The sequence below is a fragment of the Filicampus tigris genome, chromosome 19 (assembly GCF_054856515.1).
Source record: "Filicampus tigris isolate MCC_2025a chromosome 19, RoL_Ftig_1.0, whole genome shotgun sequence".
Classification (NCBI taxonomy): Eukaryota; Metazoa; Chordata; class Actinopteri; order Syngnathiformes; family Syngnathidae; genus Filicampus; species Filicampus tigris.
Genome location: NC_141235.1, coordinates 1,432,857 through 1,449,924, shown reverse-complemented (window position 1 = coordinate 1,449,924; position 17,068 = coordinate 1,432,857). Strand labels below are relative to the sequence as shown.

The window sequence follows — 17,068 nt, the reverse complement described above, 5'->3', positions numbered from 1 at the left end:
GCTATTGGACTAATGAATCCCAGTATGATGGCTACCTGTTTTTGTTTGGGTTTTTTGCATCAGGTGCTTGTACATTCAAGCATATTTAACACCCTAAATCCAAATTGTGCCTAATCAATATCCTCCAAGCGGTTTAGCCTCCCTCTGATCAATATGCACCCAACCTAAATTTTTTTTTAACCAACATTACTACCCTGACAGTCGCGCAGCTCGATGATCTATCGATCAAGACGCTCAATCTTTAAAGGCGAAGATTTGGACAGACAGAACCTAGCTCGACATTTGGATTAGATGCAAAGACGGGAGTCTGGACATTGCCAAGCTGACAAAAATTGTGACTTGTAAAGGAAGCGATGCAAGCAAATTTGTGAAAAATGGCTTGGATGATATCATCAAGACGGAGGGGATGGAAAAAAACAAAAACAAATGAGGAGAAGAGTGACAGAGGGTGTGCGAGGGTGTGGGGCTGCCAGAAACAGGGTCTTGGGAGGGGATTGACGTTCACTGAGGCTTCTCAAAGCCGCCGAGCCTCCTTTGAAGGGATTATTAACACATTTTGATTACTCTGGTCCAGTTGTCGCAGAAAATATAACCTCCATCAGGGCTAGGGAACAGGCGCCCACTCCCCTCTCCCCATCACCCTCGGCTGCCCCGACTCAAAGTCGGCCGCTAATTACCGCCTCAGACGTCGCGGAGAATAGACGATCACTTTATTAGTTTCACAGATGAACGTTGCTACGTCAGCCGTGACCTGCATTAACAGTAACAGAAAGCCTGAAGTTTCGCGCAAACTTTTTTTTTTTTTTTTTTTTTTATTCCTTAAAGCAGGAGTCTTCAATCCTGTTCCTCGAGGGCCGGTGTCCTGCCGGTTTTCCATCTCTCCCTACTAAAGATATTCACCAAAGGTCTGCAGAAGCTGGATAACGATTCTGATCATTTGAATCAGGTGTGTGTTCCAGCAGGGACAGATGGAAAACAGGTAGGACACCGGCCCTCGAGGAACAGGATTGAAGACTCCTGCTTTAAGGAATAAAAAAAAAAAAAAAAAAAAAGTTTGCGCGAAACTTCAGGCTTTCTGTTACTGTTAATGCAGGTCACGGCTGACGTAGCAATGTAGCAAAGTCTTGACTTTGTCTTGCCCTGTCAAAGTCTTGGTCTTGACTTGTTGCTGGTTTATGTGGCCTTGACTCCACTACTACTACTTGGTCGCAACCCCTTCAAGTGAATTACTCAAGATGAAGATCTATCAAAGAGTTTTTTTTTAAATAGAAAAAGGTTTTACTGAATAACTTGATGTGACTAAACCTGAACATTTCTTATGAGATGAAGAAATACATAAACTGACGATACAGTGAGTTCATTTGAGTGATTCCATCCGACAAACAATGTAGGCTGGTTGCAATTACATTTTGCCCGCATTGTAGTTTCGCAAAATATGTTGAGGCGCTGGGGACCCTCGGAACTCCCTAGCAATTACAACCACGGCCCACATTCTGGCTTTTATACTGCAAAAATAACTGTCTTCAAGAAAACATGTCAGGAGACTTAACAGCGAGTTCAAAGATGGACCAATTTGGACAGTAGAGCAAATAAACTGGAATGAATGGATAAAATCAATGAATCACCATGCCTACTTAGGATAAGCAACCTTTGTGATATTGGCCTACACAGCTTACTGCTGGTCATTTCACACAGAGACAACATGAAAAAGACACCAACAAGATCTGAGTTAAGGAAAAGCCATCTATAACAACAGCAAAAAAAGAACAAACTCTGCAGTCTTGAAAAAGAAGGGTGACTTTCAAGTGGCTCTTGATAATGAGCACAGCAAATGCCCACTTTGTAGACGATCTGCAATCCCGTGTGTGAAATGTATAGTCATAAACACAGCAAAATGAGCAAAGGGATGGGTGGGGGGGGCGTTGTTTTTGAGAGTACTGTACACATGGTTTGAGGAGAGGGCCAACAAAGTCGACATCAAAAGGGTCCAGAATGCGAGAGGTAAAAGTAGGCCAGGCCACAGCCTGGGAGAGAGAGGATACAGAGGATAGTGAGAGAGCCGGAGTGAGAGAGGCAGCGTGGATGGAGAAGGGCTCGGTCCCAAGCTGGGAGCAGCTCAGGTGCGAGTTGTGAGGAGGCACCTTCTGTTCATGGCTCGGAGGCCCCGTGGTAGATCGAAGAGGGGTCCGGACAGACATGGGCTCCTCATGTTTGGCCCAAATAATCCAGGTGGTTCAAGACGCATGCCCCTGTCACACCACGCGACTTCAGTCCCTGAACCCCTTAACCTCATGCAAATACTCAAAGTTGACTGAAAAGTAACTGATTAAAACGGGCTGCAACCAAAATTACAACAGCAAAGGTCCTGAAATGATTCATTAGTAGAAATTGACTGTTTGCCGTATAAGCAGTCTCACGACTGTAGGAACAGGTGGCAAGTAGTAGTGGCGTTATAAAGACCACATACTCAAGGACAAAGTCAAGACTTTAAGGAGTTTGGACCAAATCAAGACCGAGACAGGACAAAGTCAAAAACAAGATTTTGAGGAGTCCAGGCAAGTGAAGCCTTTGTAGTGTCCAGGCCAAGTCAAGACCAATGCTTTGGAATGATTTGATTCGTGAATTTGACCAAATGTGACAGGCGCAACATGCCCACCCTGCTTAACGAAGGCTGTACGTGTCAGGAAGTACATCTCATTGATGGACATTCAACACCGCACATAACTAATGATCTGCGTTTCTCTGATGATCATCTTGGCAGATCTCCCACCAAAAAAAAAAAAACTCTGCAAGAAATATGTTCAAACCAGTCAAATCAATTAGATCAAAGACAGAGCTCACGTATGGAGACTTGTTAAGTTAACTGAAGGTAGGGTGCCAGAGTCGTTTGCAGTCACCGGCATCTAAATTGGGAGTGAAGTCTCCACGGGAGAGATGGGTGAACTTGTCACACAGGACTGAGGAAGTACAAGTGAACACCAGTTTATCATGGGGGATATGTTCCGGATTCACCTGAGATCCCCGAGACCCATAAAAAAACATTGCTAAAGATGAACCATGAAATTGTGGGGTGTCACTGTGGAAACAATACAAGATTTTAATCAGCGTCATGTCTTTTGTGTGAATGCAAGTGCACACGTGTGTGTGTGTGTGTGCGTGTGTGTCTCAAAGGCATTTCCCTTTGCTCTGCATTTGCATGAATTCCATACTTGCGGCCTTTAATAAGAATTATCGGAAGAACTGATGGTTAGGGCCTGGACGTCTAAACAGCTCATTAAAACCTCCATAATACCTGACTTCAAGCGCAGGAAGTGAGTGGAAAATTGGCAGGCAACGCTACGGACTGCAGAAATGTCCACGCAGGATAACGCACGCACTTTGGAGCTTTGTGGAGATGGTTTGTATATTTCCCTTTGATTGCCAGCCACTGTTGGCTACTCCTGTCCATACATGTCTGAAAAGGTAAGGTGCAGTTTCGTGGGTTAAGATTTTCATCTCATTGTATTTCTGGTTGTTATGTTTTTTTTTACATCTAATAAATGTAGATTTAAACACTAATTAGAGCAGATGTCCAAAGAAGCCTTTAATTAGACTCAAGTTTTCAGGCAAATACTGCACACAGTATGTCCAAGATTCTAAAGAGACCAGACCATAACTATAAGGGGTGTAGAATTGTCAAGAGTTTGAGGACTCAAGACCAAGTGAAGATCACGACTTTGAGGACTTGAGACCAAGTCAAGACCACAACTTTGAGCAGTCGAGAGCAAGTGAAGACGAAGACCTGAAGCAGTCGAGACCAAGTCAAGATGATCGAAACTTTGACATTACGAAACCAAAAGGAGTCCAAACAAAGTCAAGATCAAGAGTTGGAGGAGTTGAGACCAAATTAATATGTTGAGGAATGAAGACCATGACTGAGCAGTGGATACCAGACACTAACTGTGTGCTAAACTAACCGAGGCTGAAGTCAGAGCTTCTGACATCACTGACTAAGCCACACTCCCTTCAAGTTAACAAAAAAAAAATCATCCAACTTTAGAAATGCATTCTTTTCACTGATGATAATTCACCATTGGTGGGTCTCCCGGCAATGAAAGTTTTGAAGATGAGAATTAGAACAGACTGAATCCCCCCCCCCCCCCCCCCGACCAGGATGAGAACGAAGTACTAACATTCCAAAGTTGACATCAATTCCGTGTGTTGCCACATCCACGCGCACCTTCACATCCAACTGCGAGAGGGTCCAGACCAAGCAAACGGGTCCCTGAGGCCACCTTAGCTAGTCCTTCACAAGTCCACTTAAAAAGCTGGGCGGCGGTTGGCCTTGATTGATGCTCGACTAACCCGAGATCAGAGACGCGCTCGGGGAAGGACCGAGCCGAGCGGCCCTGCCGCTACCCGAGCTGCGCATACATCAGCCCTTCAGGATTAGCGGCGCACGTCTCACGCGGCGAGGCTCCGACTGATGTGAGCGTCGGGGACCATGTCGGCCACTTAGCCGCCACTTTCTACCTGCTAGTCAACAGTCAAAGTTGACACGAGAGCCATTAGCGCGCAGGACACAGGAGGAGTTTTTTTTTTTTTTTCCCCCCTGCCCGACTCGCTTCTTTCTTTTCAATCCGGAATGAACATATGACTTTAGGACACAGGTTCATGTATGAACGTGCCGCGATCCTTGGCAAGTACAAAAGCAGAGGTGGATGAGTAACTACTTTCTATTCGCCTTCTCTTTTTAGGAACTTGGGCTCACACACACCCGTCCAAATGATTTTTGTGTGTGTGTGCGCGCATCTAGGCGCACTCCCCTCAAGCACTTTGTGGTGAGAGCAGGCGCCGCCGCTTTCTACGGCAGCTCAAGGGCGCAGCCTATCCGCCAAAGAATAGAATGCAGCTGAGGATGGGAGGAATAAAAAGTGCTTTGCTTTCAAAGAGCATTCATGGAAGGTTCTCGTTCTGGTTCTGCTGAATGAGGGAGCTAGGAGATGAGACTGATACATTTTCATCTTTGAGATCCAGTCATTGTAGTTTTTATTTTGGATGTATTTTGGGTTGTTTTTGACAAGGACAGAATGTAAACCACGGTTGTTTTGTTGTCTAAAACTGTCATTCATGCACGACACACTTGGGTAGCAGTTACCGCCCTCCCCCAAGACAAAAGGTTGACATTGTTGTGCATCAGATGGGTTGTGACAAATAATATGTGAAAAGTGTTTATTAGTTTTAACTGTGATTCGGGGTGATGCGCTTAAGTAGCAGTAGCAGAGCACTCCTAAGGTTACCTCACCTCCTCCCAGGCTTTACATTTTTTTTGTCCGGCTCGGGCTTGGCAGCAACACTTTTTTGTCAGTTTAAGACAAACCCAGTTGTTGTTTCTTTAAACTGTGACTTGGGGTGAGGCGCTCGACTAGCAGCCACAGAATGCTCCTAGTGTTAGTTGGCTCCCACAGGACAAAAAGGTTCTTCTTATTTTGCCTCAATATGGCAACAATGTTTGTTTATTTTTGGTGAAGAGTTCTGTTTTCTAAAACTGAGTTCTTGTGTGACGTGCGTTCGAGCAGCAGCAGTGGAGCCCACCTAAGGTTAGGCCCCTTTCCAAGACAAAAGCTTTTTCTGCTTTTGTCCTGGTAAGGCAACAATAGTTTTGTTATTTTTGGTAAGATGGTGACAAACAAGTTCATCTTCTGAGAGTGTGACTCAAGCTGAGTGACACGCTCGAGCAGCAGCCATGGAGCACTGCTAAGGTTAACCCACTTCCAAAACAAAAGCTTTTTCTCCTTTTGCCCTGGTGTGGTAACAAGAGTTTTGTTAGTTTTGATAACAAATAGTGAAATCGTGACTCGAATTGTGTGATGCGCTCGAGCAGCAGCCTCCTAAGATTCTTCCCAGTGACAAAAGCTTTTCCATGTTTTTGCCTTGGTATTGAAAGCGTTTTTTGTTTCTTCGAGGGATAAACCCAGAATGTAAAAGGAGTAGTTGTTGGCCTAAAGCTGCGACTGGAGGTGTGTGACGCGCTCGGGTAGCATACGAGGAGCTCTCGCCAGGTTAGCAAACAAAAGCTTGACATTCTTTTGCAAACTTGCTGTCATCTGTGGCCACATTGGGAAAAACACAACTCCGTTTATTTTTGTCAACCTAAAACGCCGACTGGAGTCGCGTGACGCGCTCGAGTAGCACCCGCCGCCGAGCACTCGTGAGGTTAACCCCGCCGACCAAGTCCCCGCTGTGCCCCCCACCGACGGGCAGCTGGGCTAGCCAGCTGATATCCCGGCCCAGTTCCGTTTCATCTTGCCCGGGCGTCTTAAACAGGCGGCAAGCCCGTCTGATGGGCACCAGGACGGCTAAAGGAGGACGCTCCTTTGACACGGTCGAGGGGAGGGTGCGGTTGGAGGTCCTTGGGGCCTCCCCACTGAGGAGGCGCGAGGACAGATGGAGACGGCTAATGCGGCTGGCCGTGTTTGCGCGGGCTAATTGCGCTCGTGGCCGAATAGGAAGCGTCACAAGACGCAGATGAAGAAGGAGCTCATCGTGGCACGCGTTGAAGATGCGCGTTTCTTCCTGAAGGCGCTTCAACTTCACACATGCTGCTGCTCTATCTTCTTTTTTTTTTAACATCTGAAAAGGTATCTTATTGAAAAACTGAGGCTATCGGGTCAGCACGTGCTTAAAAGAACACAAATGCTTTGTGGCTAAACAGCAAAATTGTTGCAAAGCAAAGACGTACATCTCATCTTTTTTTTTTTTTTTTTTTTACATGGGCTTGCTTATTTATTTATGAATCATGCATCTTTGTAATTTTGGTTCTAATATTCATAGTAATTGTCATTTTGTGATATAATTAAATAAAGTTAATAATAAGAATGAAACAGCTATTTAAAAGCAAATAAGCAAAAGTAATATGAAACACTTCGAACATCAAATTCAAATATTTTTTCTTGATATCTGGTTTTACTGTTTCACAAAATAAGATTCTTTTTTGGGCCCACCCATTAATCAATCAAAGAAAGACAACATACTCATCTAAATAAATACTTTGCATTTATATTATGTATCATGACATACATGCTTGGTTCCAAAATTGATGATTAGTTTAATTTTTTTGGTATTAGGGACCAAGTGACATCAATATTTGATTCATATTTACAAGTCATGAGTAATTGCCATTTTAAGACATAATGCTGCACTTGAGAAATGAAATATTCAGAGTTCAAAAATGACCTTCTCAAACGTGTGCATCGTAACAAGAAAACAATAAATTGTACACTGAAATGTTGCTCAATTTATTCAAATTTAGTTTGTCGGTGAAGCCTTCTGTCAAGGGTGGGGAACCTGTGGCCCGTGGGACATATGTAGCCAGTCGGAGTGCTGCTGCTTCTTTTTTTTTTTTTTTCAGGCCTGCCGTGAAATTCTACAAACAAAAAAAACCTTTGAAGAATTTTTCAAAATGTATTTCACCAACGTAATAATTTGTTTCATAAATTTGGTAAGGTTCACAGCGGTGTTTTGGAATAAAAAAAAATAAACTGTTATGCGAAAATGGTCATTACGAGGTAAAAATGTGATAATTTGTCATCCAAGTCATTGTCGCCATCAATGCATCAACTGCGTGACATGATTACATTGTTTCTCTCTCCCGCTTGGTTCTCCTTTCCCATTTTTTTTTCTTAAATATAGCGGCAGGCGCCTCAGATGTAGCGGCCCTTTAAAGCGCCCGTGGGGGGGCTCAGAGTCCTCGCTTTTGTCTCCTATTTCCTTCTGAAACCGCTTTTCTTGAACCCTGCGCCGCTCTTCACAGTTGTTGTCTCGACTCTCTGCTCGCTGTGTGGCTCTTTCTTTTTTCCTACGACCAACAACACCCCCACCCCCAGCACTCTGCTCCCCCAGCCCACCACCCACCCTCCATCCTTCCCTCCCTCGCTCCTCCAGCTCTCTCCGTGTCAGCCAGAGGTCAATGCTACACTTTTTCTTCTGCACGCAACAAGGCCAGGAGAGAAGTGTGTGTGTGTGTGTGTGTGTTAGGGGGTGTGAGGGGTCTTTTTACTCATTGTAACCTAAAAATAGCAAACTATATCTGCTTACTTTTAAGACACAGGTGTGAGCGGGTGTTTGGGATCCACGCCCAATTGCATCAGGGGAAGTGGGAAAAATATATATATATTTTTTTTTTCCCAAGGCCCTACAGTACAGACTTCAACTTTGGTGCCAATCACTATTTATTTACATTTTTTATGTTTTTTTTTTTTTAATTCAGTGTCTGATGCTTTTGGATAATTCAATTTGACTGGGTCATTTTGGCCCAGTGACATTATCAGTCATCCTGGGAGTTAAGTAAAGTATTTTGTTTTTCAAGTCTTTTTGTGAAATTTTGAAAAAAAATTGTGAAAAGTGACATTTATTACAAATGTTTAAAATCCAATGTTCAAGTCCTTTGGATAATTGAACATGCATGGGTCAAATTGACCCATTGTCTTTTGTGTTTTTGTTCCAGAGAAAGTAAGAAAAAAAGGGGGGTGAAATAAATGTCTTTTTGTTCAGCCGGAATATTCTTCAAAAATTTAACACACTTTTGGATAATTGAAACAGGCCCGGGTCACACTGAAACAGAGACATTATCGCGCATCCTGACATACAACATAACTCCACGGTTATATAAAGAAGAGTCTTTTCTTCCCGAATCTACTTTATTCTTCAAGTTTTTGTTCCAATTGACATTTATTATGTTTTTTTTTTTTTTTTAAATCATGTTTTTGACACTTTTGGATCATTTAAATTTGCTTGGGTCAAATTTGCTTGGGTCAAATTGACTCATAGAAACAGGGGTGTTAAACAGAGAAGAGTAAACATTTTTATTTCAAGTTTGGTGTCACCTGCTATTTCTTATAATTCATACAGATCTATTTCATGACTTTTTTCCCCCCGCACAATCGCTGTTTGTTGTCTGTGTTCCACATTGTGGTTTGCATATTCAGAGGAGCTCTCTTTTCATTCGTCGGTTTAAAAAAAAAAAAGGAAATTGGAAAAAAAAAGGACACTCCTTGAGGTATAGCATAATAAATGACTCTTTTGGTTTGCCGCCACAACGTAGCATTGTGCGTTCACACAGAATACGCCGTCATTTGATAATTGTTAGATTAATGGCGCCCGGAGCCAGGACGTAAATATTTCACAGCTTTGAGAAAAGGAGGCCTCGGAAAAAAAATTATGTTTTGAAGGAGGAGGGGGGTGGGGGCTGATGGTGGTGGTGGGTGTGGGCAAGTGTGTTTTTCTTCAAATTTAGTTAACTCTATTTCCTGAATGTATATGCTTCAGCTCTTAAAAAAAAAAAAAAATCCAGCCGCCGGCGTGCTGTTTATCGCCGGATGAAAGGCAACGCTGTAATTATTCCCTCCCCCCCTCCTAATCGGACCTTGTCAGCATGCCGTCTTATCGAGAAGAGGAAAATGACACCGATGCTATCGAGGAGCACCGGAGTCCGAGCCTGCGGCGCATGTCCCCCCCGCCAATCACGGGCCTGAGCCTCGGCCCCCGCCGTATCTAGCGCCGGCACAAACGGCAAGCGCATGCCTTTTTTTTTTTTTTTCATGTGGACTTCAAAAAACGGCCGCCAGTCATTAAAATTGCAGCCGCGTCGTTCCTTTTTCGGCGGCGGCGGCGGCGGGGATCAGCCGCAGCGAAAATGGGATATGGGACGGGGAGACTGGCTAAACGTGTTAATTCCGTCCTCACATGTTTACGTCTTAATTTTAATCTGTTTGAGGAGGAAGGGACGGCTGGCGATTGGAAAGAGGGCGCAAGGGCCAATGAGAAAGCTGAGAGCTGCAATAAATCGCCATTATCTTTGACACCCTCGCACTGAGCTGTTCCGCGGGGATTTAGGGGCAAAAAAAAAAAAATTGTTTACGCTTCAACTGCGCTAGCTGAGGTGCCGCTGGACAAAAGGCCTTCGGTACACAAAAGCCAGCTAGCATACGGACGCCCTCAATGGGACGGGAAGAGCTGAATCAACAGACTGCAGCTTGGAAAAAAAAAAAAAAAAAAATCCCCAGTGGCAGTAGAATGTTTGGAGATAATCAAGGCCAAGGTACTTCGGTTGGCAGAAATGTGGCTGACTACGACTGAAAACAATGACAAAAACTTGGATTAAAATATACATTTAATATTAACCGTGGAGATGACCTTTCCAAGACGGATCCTTGCTGAAAAGCGCTCCGCCGATTTGCCGTTCCCGCGGAATGTCCCATTTCGTCTTCCATTTGAAAAAATGAACGCCTCCCTCTAAGTCATCCGCTGTGCCCCGTTCACCCCAAAATACAGATTTCAGCCGCACCCATTTTACCTACTTGACTAACCAAACCAGCAGCGCCGCTGGGAACAGGTGTGGAGGGCGTTCCTTTCAAAGGAAACCGTACGTCACACAGAGACGGTAGACTTTTTTTTGTTGTTGTTGCTCTCGCCAGTATGACTCAGTTTCGCTCCAGTCTAGTTTCACTTGAAAGGAATTGAAATCATGAAATATTGTTTATTTGGGCTTTTGAAAGAGTTGCGGCATCATGGTTTGGGGTACATCAGACCCACAGATAGCGAGTGTTTCCAGTCCACTTTTAATCTTGCGCTCAGCCCATTTTGGGAATCCCGGCATTATGCGGGACGACCACAAATTGTGCAAATGCCGTACGTATTTGTCTTCTGTTTTGTTTTTGGTTTTTGTTCTGGCCGCCGCCGAATCTTTCGGCGTGGCGCCGACTCGTCGGACCCCCCCCGCCCCCCTCATGTAATGGTACCGCCGCCCCAAATCAAAGAGCTTTAACACAAGCCGATGCGGCCTTTAATAGCGTCGTCACATCATCACAGCGTCCTCGCGCGGGCTCGCTTAGCTTAGCCTCCGCTAATGTTGCGGCTGCCACTTTGTTGCTCGCTTCAATATAACGACAAAAAAAAAAACAAAAACAAAAAAAAAAAAATCGAGAGAGTGAGTGAGCAGGAAAGGAGGATAGAAAGAAACAAAGTGGTGCCCCCCTCCACTCACAAGCCCGATTGTGAGTCTCTGGTACCTTTGATTGACAAGCTCTAATCAGCTCATCAGCCATCCTAATAAAGTTGGTGGCCCGCGGTGCTGCTCTCTACCTGGTACGCCGTAAACTTCGAGGGGTGGGTCAGAGGCTCCAAAGCCCGAACCGCTCGGCTTATCGAAACAGGAGTGAAATCAATCCCTAATGAGCTGTGCTCAGTTTTATTTTTTCACGCTATTGATTCATGTCCCTCACCACTTTTAGAAATGTTTTTGTCTCCCTCCCTCTTCACTTTTTCACAATATTATTGCCGCATTTCAAAATGGATTCAATTCATTTCCAAACCTCATAATTCGCCCAAAAATATCTCATACGGACAAAGTGAAATGACATGTCTTTTTTTTAATCATTCACAAATGGATTAAAAATAGACAGCTGGGATAGGCTCCAGCACGCCCGCGACCCTTGTGAGGACAAGCGGTATAGATAATGGATGAATGGATGGATGGATTAAAAATAAAAATCTCCCGATATCTCATGCACATTTTTTGAGCTTTTTAAATTGTCAACAATCATCGCTTTGTATTATTTCTCACCATTTTGAAAATTATCTTGTCAAATTAATGTAAATGTATAATTTAGAGCAAATACTTCCAGTACAGAAATAACATTTTCAGTGAAACTCAGCGAGATGAACATGCGCAGCAAATTTCATCCTCCCATTGCTACAAATGATTCTTGTCACTTACCTGCAAAACTGGAATTTGTTTGTATAATTTACAATAACATCTAGAGTATCATGCAACCATAAACAAAAACAAAATGAATGACATTTTTCCTCAAACTGATATAAAATCAGTAGGAAGAACTTCCATGGAAAAAAGTCACTTTCCAAGTTTTAGAAAGAATTATTTTGGCATACATCTACAAAACCTGAATGTGTAATTGTGTATGTTGAATTTGTACTGAAAAAAGCAAATCTACATGTATAATGAATGCTCCAGTAGACAATTTTGTTTTTGAGTAAAAATGATACAAACTCAAAGGGGTGACAAAGCAAATTTCACTATCCATGTAATAGAACAGTGTATTTTTGTCAAACGTGCACACGTTTTATTTGTATGTATGCATGTATGTAATATAAAATAAGAAAATATTCAGAAAATTAATCAAGGTAAAGTTGCCGATTGATGCTACTGTAAAGAAAAAAAAATTACCAACATTTTTAGTAGAAGTGAAACAAAATCAGTGACATGAACTAACAAATGATATTTCATTCAATAGTCTATAAATGTTATGAATGTACATTTAAAAATATTAGTAACAGTGCATCTATAATATAATGCTACTGCAAACAAAAAATATTGAAGTACAGTTTGAGTAAGACTGATACAAAATCAGGAGGATATTTCATTAATCCGTATTGCATTCAATATTTTTCCAGGGATGAATTGTCAGATTATTTGGAAAATTATAAAATAAAATAGATTAAGATAAGAAGGCCTTTATTGATCCCACAGTGGGGAAATTTTCATTGTTTATTTGATTATTTGGAAAATGATGATCATTATGTATGTGCATTTATGCAGAAAAATGGCCATTTATTATTTGTCTTTCTAATTTAGATTAATGGCAGGACACCTGTCATGCCCTGCTACTGTAAACAACAAAAACAATCAGAACTCAAGCATACAAAACTACAGACAACAAACAAACAAATTACACACAAAATTTGACATATTTATTTCACATGATTATTAAGAGCTGTTTTTTCGCCAAGCCCAAGCTAACTGTCGTGCTTGGTTGCTTGTTGCTGCAACTTGCCTTTTAAGTTTTTTTTTTTTTTTTCTGTTTTGCTAACGAACTTCTATACTTTATTTATGAGACGAACAGAAAAGTCTGCTTGTCAGTGAGTTGGGGGGTGTGCGTGTGGTAAATAAATAGCGCCGCGTGTCCAAAGAGTGCGCTCGCTATCCCTTTGAGGGCTCTCACTGCTCTTGACAAGCCTTTGTTTTCTTTAAATACACTCGAGACGCTGAGAATAGTTTAAGAAAAAAAAAAAAATTAAATGCTAAAATGTGATGATGATACATTGTGAAGATTCGTCTTTTCTTAGAACAAGTGCACCCCCTCCCTTCCCTTTAAATCTGACCCAGAAGCATGCTGGCTTTTTGTTCGCGGTCATTACGAGAGACGAAGCTCGAGTGGGGAGGAAAAAAAAGCGGAATTTCAACACCGTTTCTTTGTTCTTTGAAATGTGTATACATATATTTTTGTTTCGTTTTTTTTTTTTTTTTTTTTATGTCTTTTGTTTCCACTTCTCTAATGGCGGTCAATTGCATTTCTCAAAGGACCACGCGGTGTGATTGTGAGCTGCAACTTTGAATGAGCGCAACATAAAGACCACATCCGGACACAGCCGACGTCTGATTGGATGAATTACTTGAATTATTGAAATGCCACACCAGCCTTTGTTTTGCTCACGTGGTATTTGAATGATTTTTGCAGGCCGTTCTTTGCCGCCTTCCTCAATTGTTGACTTGATTGCGTGACTTTCTTCAGGCTTCTGATTGGCTCAGAAAGGGCTCAAAAAGGAGTTGCAGCGCCACCTGTTGCTTTGGCCCAGGTTTGCCTAAAAATCCCATCATCATCATGTGTAGTATGTGTAAAAGTACACATATTCGGATTGGGATATTTAAATACGGTTCCGCGCCCGAACATATTAGGTAAAGGGCAAGGCGAAAAGTTGCGCTTTGCTAAAAAGAAGAAACTGTCAAAATTTTACTTTCCTAAAATGAAAACATTTAAGATGGTAAACATCAGGAATGAGATATTGGTATTTTATTATAGAAATTGTATTAAGAGTGGCTGTTGTTAATTGACAGTTTACTGCCAGTGTTTTAAGATTTTAAAAGTTACAATTTTCAAAGTCATTGTTCAAATATTCCCGTTGAGTGTTCTATCGTGCATTTTGTTTTCTTACTGAATCAAACCATAACCTTCAAAACAAGTTGCGTACCATTTTTTTTCTCCCGAGGTGGAGTAAAACAGTCTTTATTCTCGATTCTTCCCATTTCTATCCAAGTGTGTTGAGAGAAAAATCTATTCCCAGCGCATCCTTTGTCTTTGTTGCGGATGCACCGCGTGTTTGACCCGAGCAGGCGTCGCCATTTCAGGTTGTGCAGCTGAGCAGAGGGCCGCCGACAGCCAAGTAAAGTGTGGGGTCACGGATTAAACGCGCCGGGGCGAGGCATCAAACCCCCACACCCCCGCAACCAAACAACCGACGCACCCTACCGTGGGTGCGCGCGGGACCTCGGCGAGATTTCTCTCGGATGAGTCGGCCGGGAGTGACAGAGGGTCAGGGTTCACGTGGCGGGAGGACCGACCGAGCTCGAAAGCCACGAGACCAAACGCAACTCAACTGTTCGGGGTCTGGCATGCAGGCAAGGACAGCCAACTTTGCACTTTCAGATGTTTACTGAAGAGGATAAGCAGCCAAGTGCACAAATGCAAAATGAAAATGCTCACAAGGAGCATGGAGACGTTGCTGTGACTTGGCTTATCCCAATGTGCAGTAATTAATTTTTTGAAACGTGAATTTTTGGGGACGGGGCTGGATCACTGCTACCTCTTCAAAACGCTGTTTCCCAGAAGTGTTACTTTGTTGCAGTGAGTTCGGTAGGTAGAATTTAGCTCACGATTGTCCAGTTGCATCCTGCTTGAGCAGCTAGCTTATTCCTTTATAACACCCGCATCGAGTCCCATCCGCTGAAAAAAGATCCCAGCCACTCCCATCTGCTCTGCGGGGCTTTCGCAGAATTCGCAGCATGGATGACGACGGCGGTTTACGCGCATTTTTAAGCATCCGGCAGCTCGTATTTATGAATCCACGAATAGTTACGCTAGCGGAGAAAAAAAACACATCAAAAGTCGGCGGTCCTTCTTCGACTTGAATTATTAAATGTGTCAATGTCGCACACGCGCCATTTATAGTGTAAATTGACAAACTTTCTGGAAAACTACAACGGAAGCCGCGGAACGACACTTGAAGAACTCGGCTTTGATACCTCTCGGAGGAATACGGTGCGGCAAGGAAGCGAGACTGGATTAAAAAAAAAACCTGGACGCAAACTGGTTAAATCTATTTAAGAACCAAATGAGGTGATGGAATTATGGAACGATAAAAACAACCTTATTAATACGTTTGTTTGGAGATGTGTTATTTAGAAAATCTTCCACCTGAATTAAGAAGTTTATTTTCGTAAGACCCTTAAAAAGAAGAAGAAAAAAAAAAACACCCAAACACACACACAGACATTGAAAAAGACGCAGTCAGTGTGGCGTAGCGTATGCATGAATTTTCCTCTTTGGGATGTGTCGCTCGCTTTCTCACTCCCAGCCTGCCTCACCTTTGATGTGCACCCGAAAATGTCATCAGGCGTCAAGGAACCAGTTTTTCTTTTTTTTCTATGCTTCTCCGCCAAACACCATCTTCCCACAATCCCCCCCCCCCACCCCCACAAACACACATTTCCACCCACCTCACATATGAGCGAGCCAATTTGCTGTCGCTCACTCATCCCTCACAGAATGCACCCCAATCCTAAATAAGAAGACGTACCGGTTTCCACCGCTATCTGGTAGCCGGCCTCGAGTCTCCGCGATGACCTTTCCAGCCTCTCTGTGTTGTCCAACAGATGCGCTCTCTACAACAACAACAACATGGAGGACACGTGAGGAAAAACACAAAGATTGATTGAGGGAGCACTGGGACGCAGTTCAAAAGAAATGCGCCGCCAAGCCTCAACGCGCAGACCCAGCGTGTCCGACGCAACAGCGCCAAGGTTGCCAATAACCTTCATGGATAACAATGTGTTTATATGCTGATGGAATTGCAAGCGCATGCATGTCATGGATGACAATGACGATAATGGGAGGGGGGGCCCGTGGCCTCGTCTTGGCCACCGAAAAACAAACCGCCGCGACTTTGAGGCGGTTTGTTGGTACCTTAAGTTACAAGTGGCACAATCTACGAGTTTTTCAGTTACCAGCCATTGCTTGGTCGATTTTCTTTGCTTTGTCTGACGAGCAATAATATGAGTAGGAAGTCTGCTATCTTAATGCAAACACATAGACGACGGGCTGAAGAAACGATTGATACTGAAGTCGTTATAAACCTTTAAAAGACTGAACTTATCCAAGGAGACTGCACGGCATGTTTGAAATGCATACAATGGAGACAGTTGTATCGAGAGCTAAGGCAGAATATCGATAGTGCCGTGTTCACATTGTGAGCCCGGACGGTACAGTATTGATACTTGGTGGGACAAAATGTCGAAAGTGCGACGTGTCATATTCTAGGCTCTCGCGGACCAGTACAATATCAATACTGGGGTTGGACAAAATACAGATGTGTATGTAATGTATCGTTTCGCTATCTTTCAAAGTATCGCTATTACAGGTGGGTGAAATTGTCTATATTGTGACCTATCATGGCTCTCACTGTATTGTAGTGTTGTGTACTGTATTGATACTTATGTATTGGAGCCTATCATTTTCGTTTGGGACCAACTGTAGATACAGCATCCATTTGAGCTTTTTGCGGTATAATATTGATGTTACGGGTGGGATAATTATCAATACTGAGTTGTAGCGTTACGTTAGCCGTCTCGGTCCAGAATCAATTCCATTTCCACTGCCTTCAGTCGAGAATACTAAGGATCGTGAGTATGCTAGACTTGCGTGTTTACACAAACAGGGTCGCCGTTTGATGGTCTCTCTCACGCGCGACTTATTTTGACACTCAAAAACAAACGAAACGAGATGATGCCCACCACATGAGCGAAGGGGACAGGGGGAAGAAGTCAAATCCGGAGAGTGGGTTTAGCTGTCAAAACACGCAGCAGCTAATCACTCAGAGGAAATGGAAAAACACGCAAGGAGGGGGAGGCGGGTTGGAAATGAGTCGACGCACTTTTCAAAGTTTGACAATAAGAGGAAGGGGATGGAGAGAACTTGGCTTCCATCTTTGTGACAGATGTCATTTTAAATAGCGGAGA

At 43.3% G+C, this 17,068-nt stretch overlaps 1 protein-coding gene across 3 annotated transcripts in view; it reads right to left on the bottom strand.

Moving 5' to 3' along the window:
• Positions 1-17,068, bottom strand: part of vti1a (vesicle transport through interaction with t-SNAREs 1A) — a 95,693-nt gene that overhangs the window by 48,927 nt on the left and 29,698 nt on the right. For all 3 annotated transcript variants that reach the window (XM_086017109.1, XM_086017106.1, XM_086017108.1), the window contains one exon: positions 15,631-15,715. In XM_086017109.1, the coding sequence (XP_085873235.1) occupies positions 15,631-15,715 (85 nt within the window). The remainder of the gene's footprint in view (positions 1-15,630; positions 15,716-17,068) is intronic.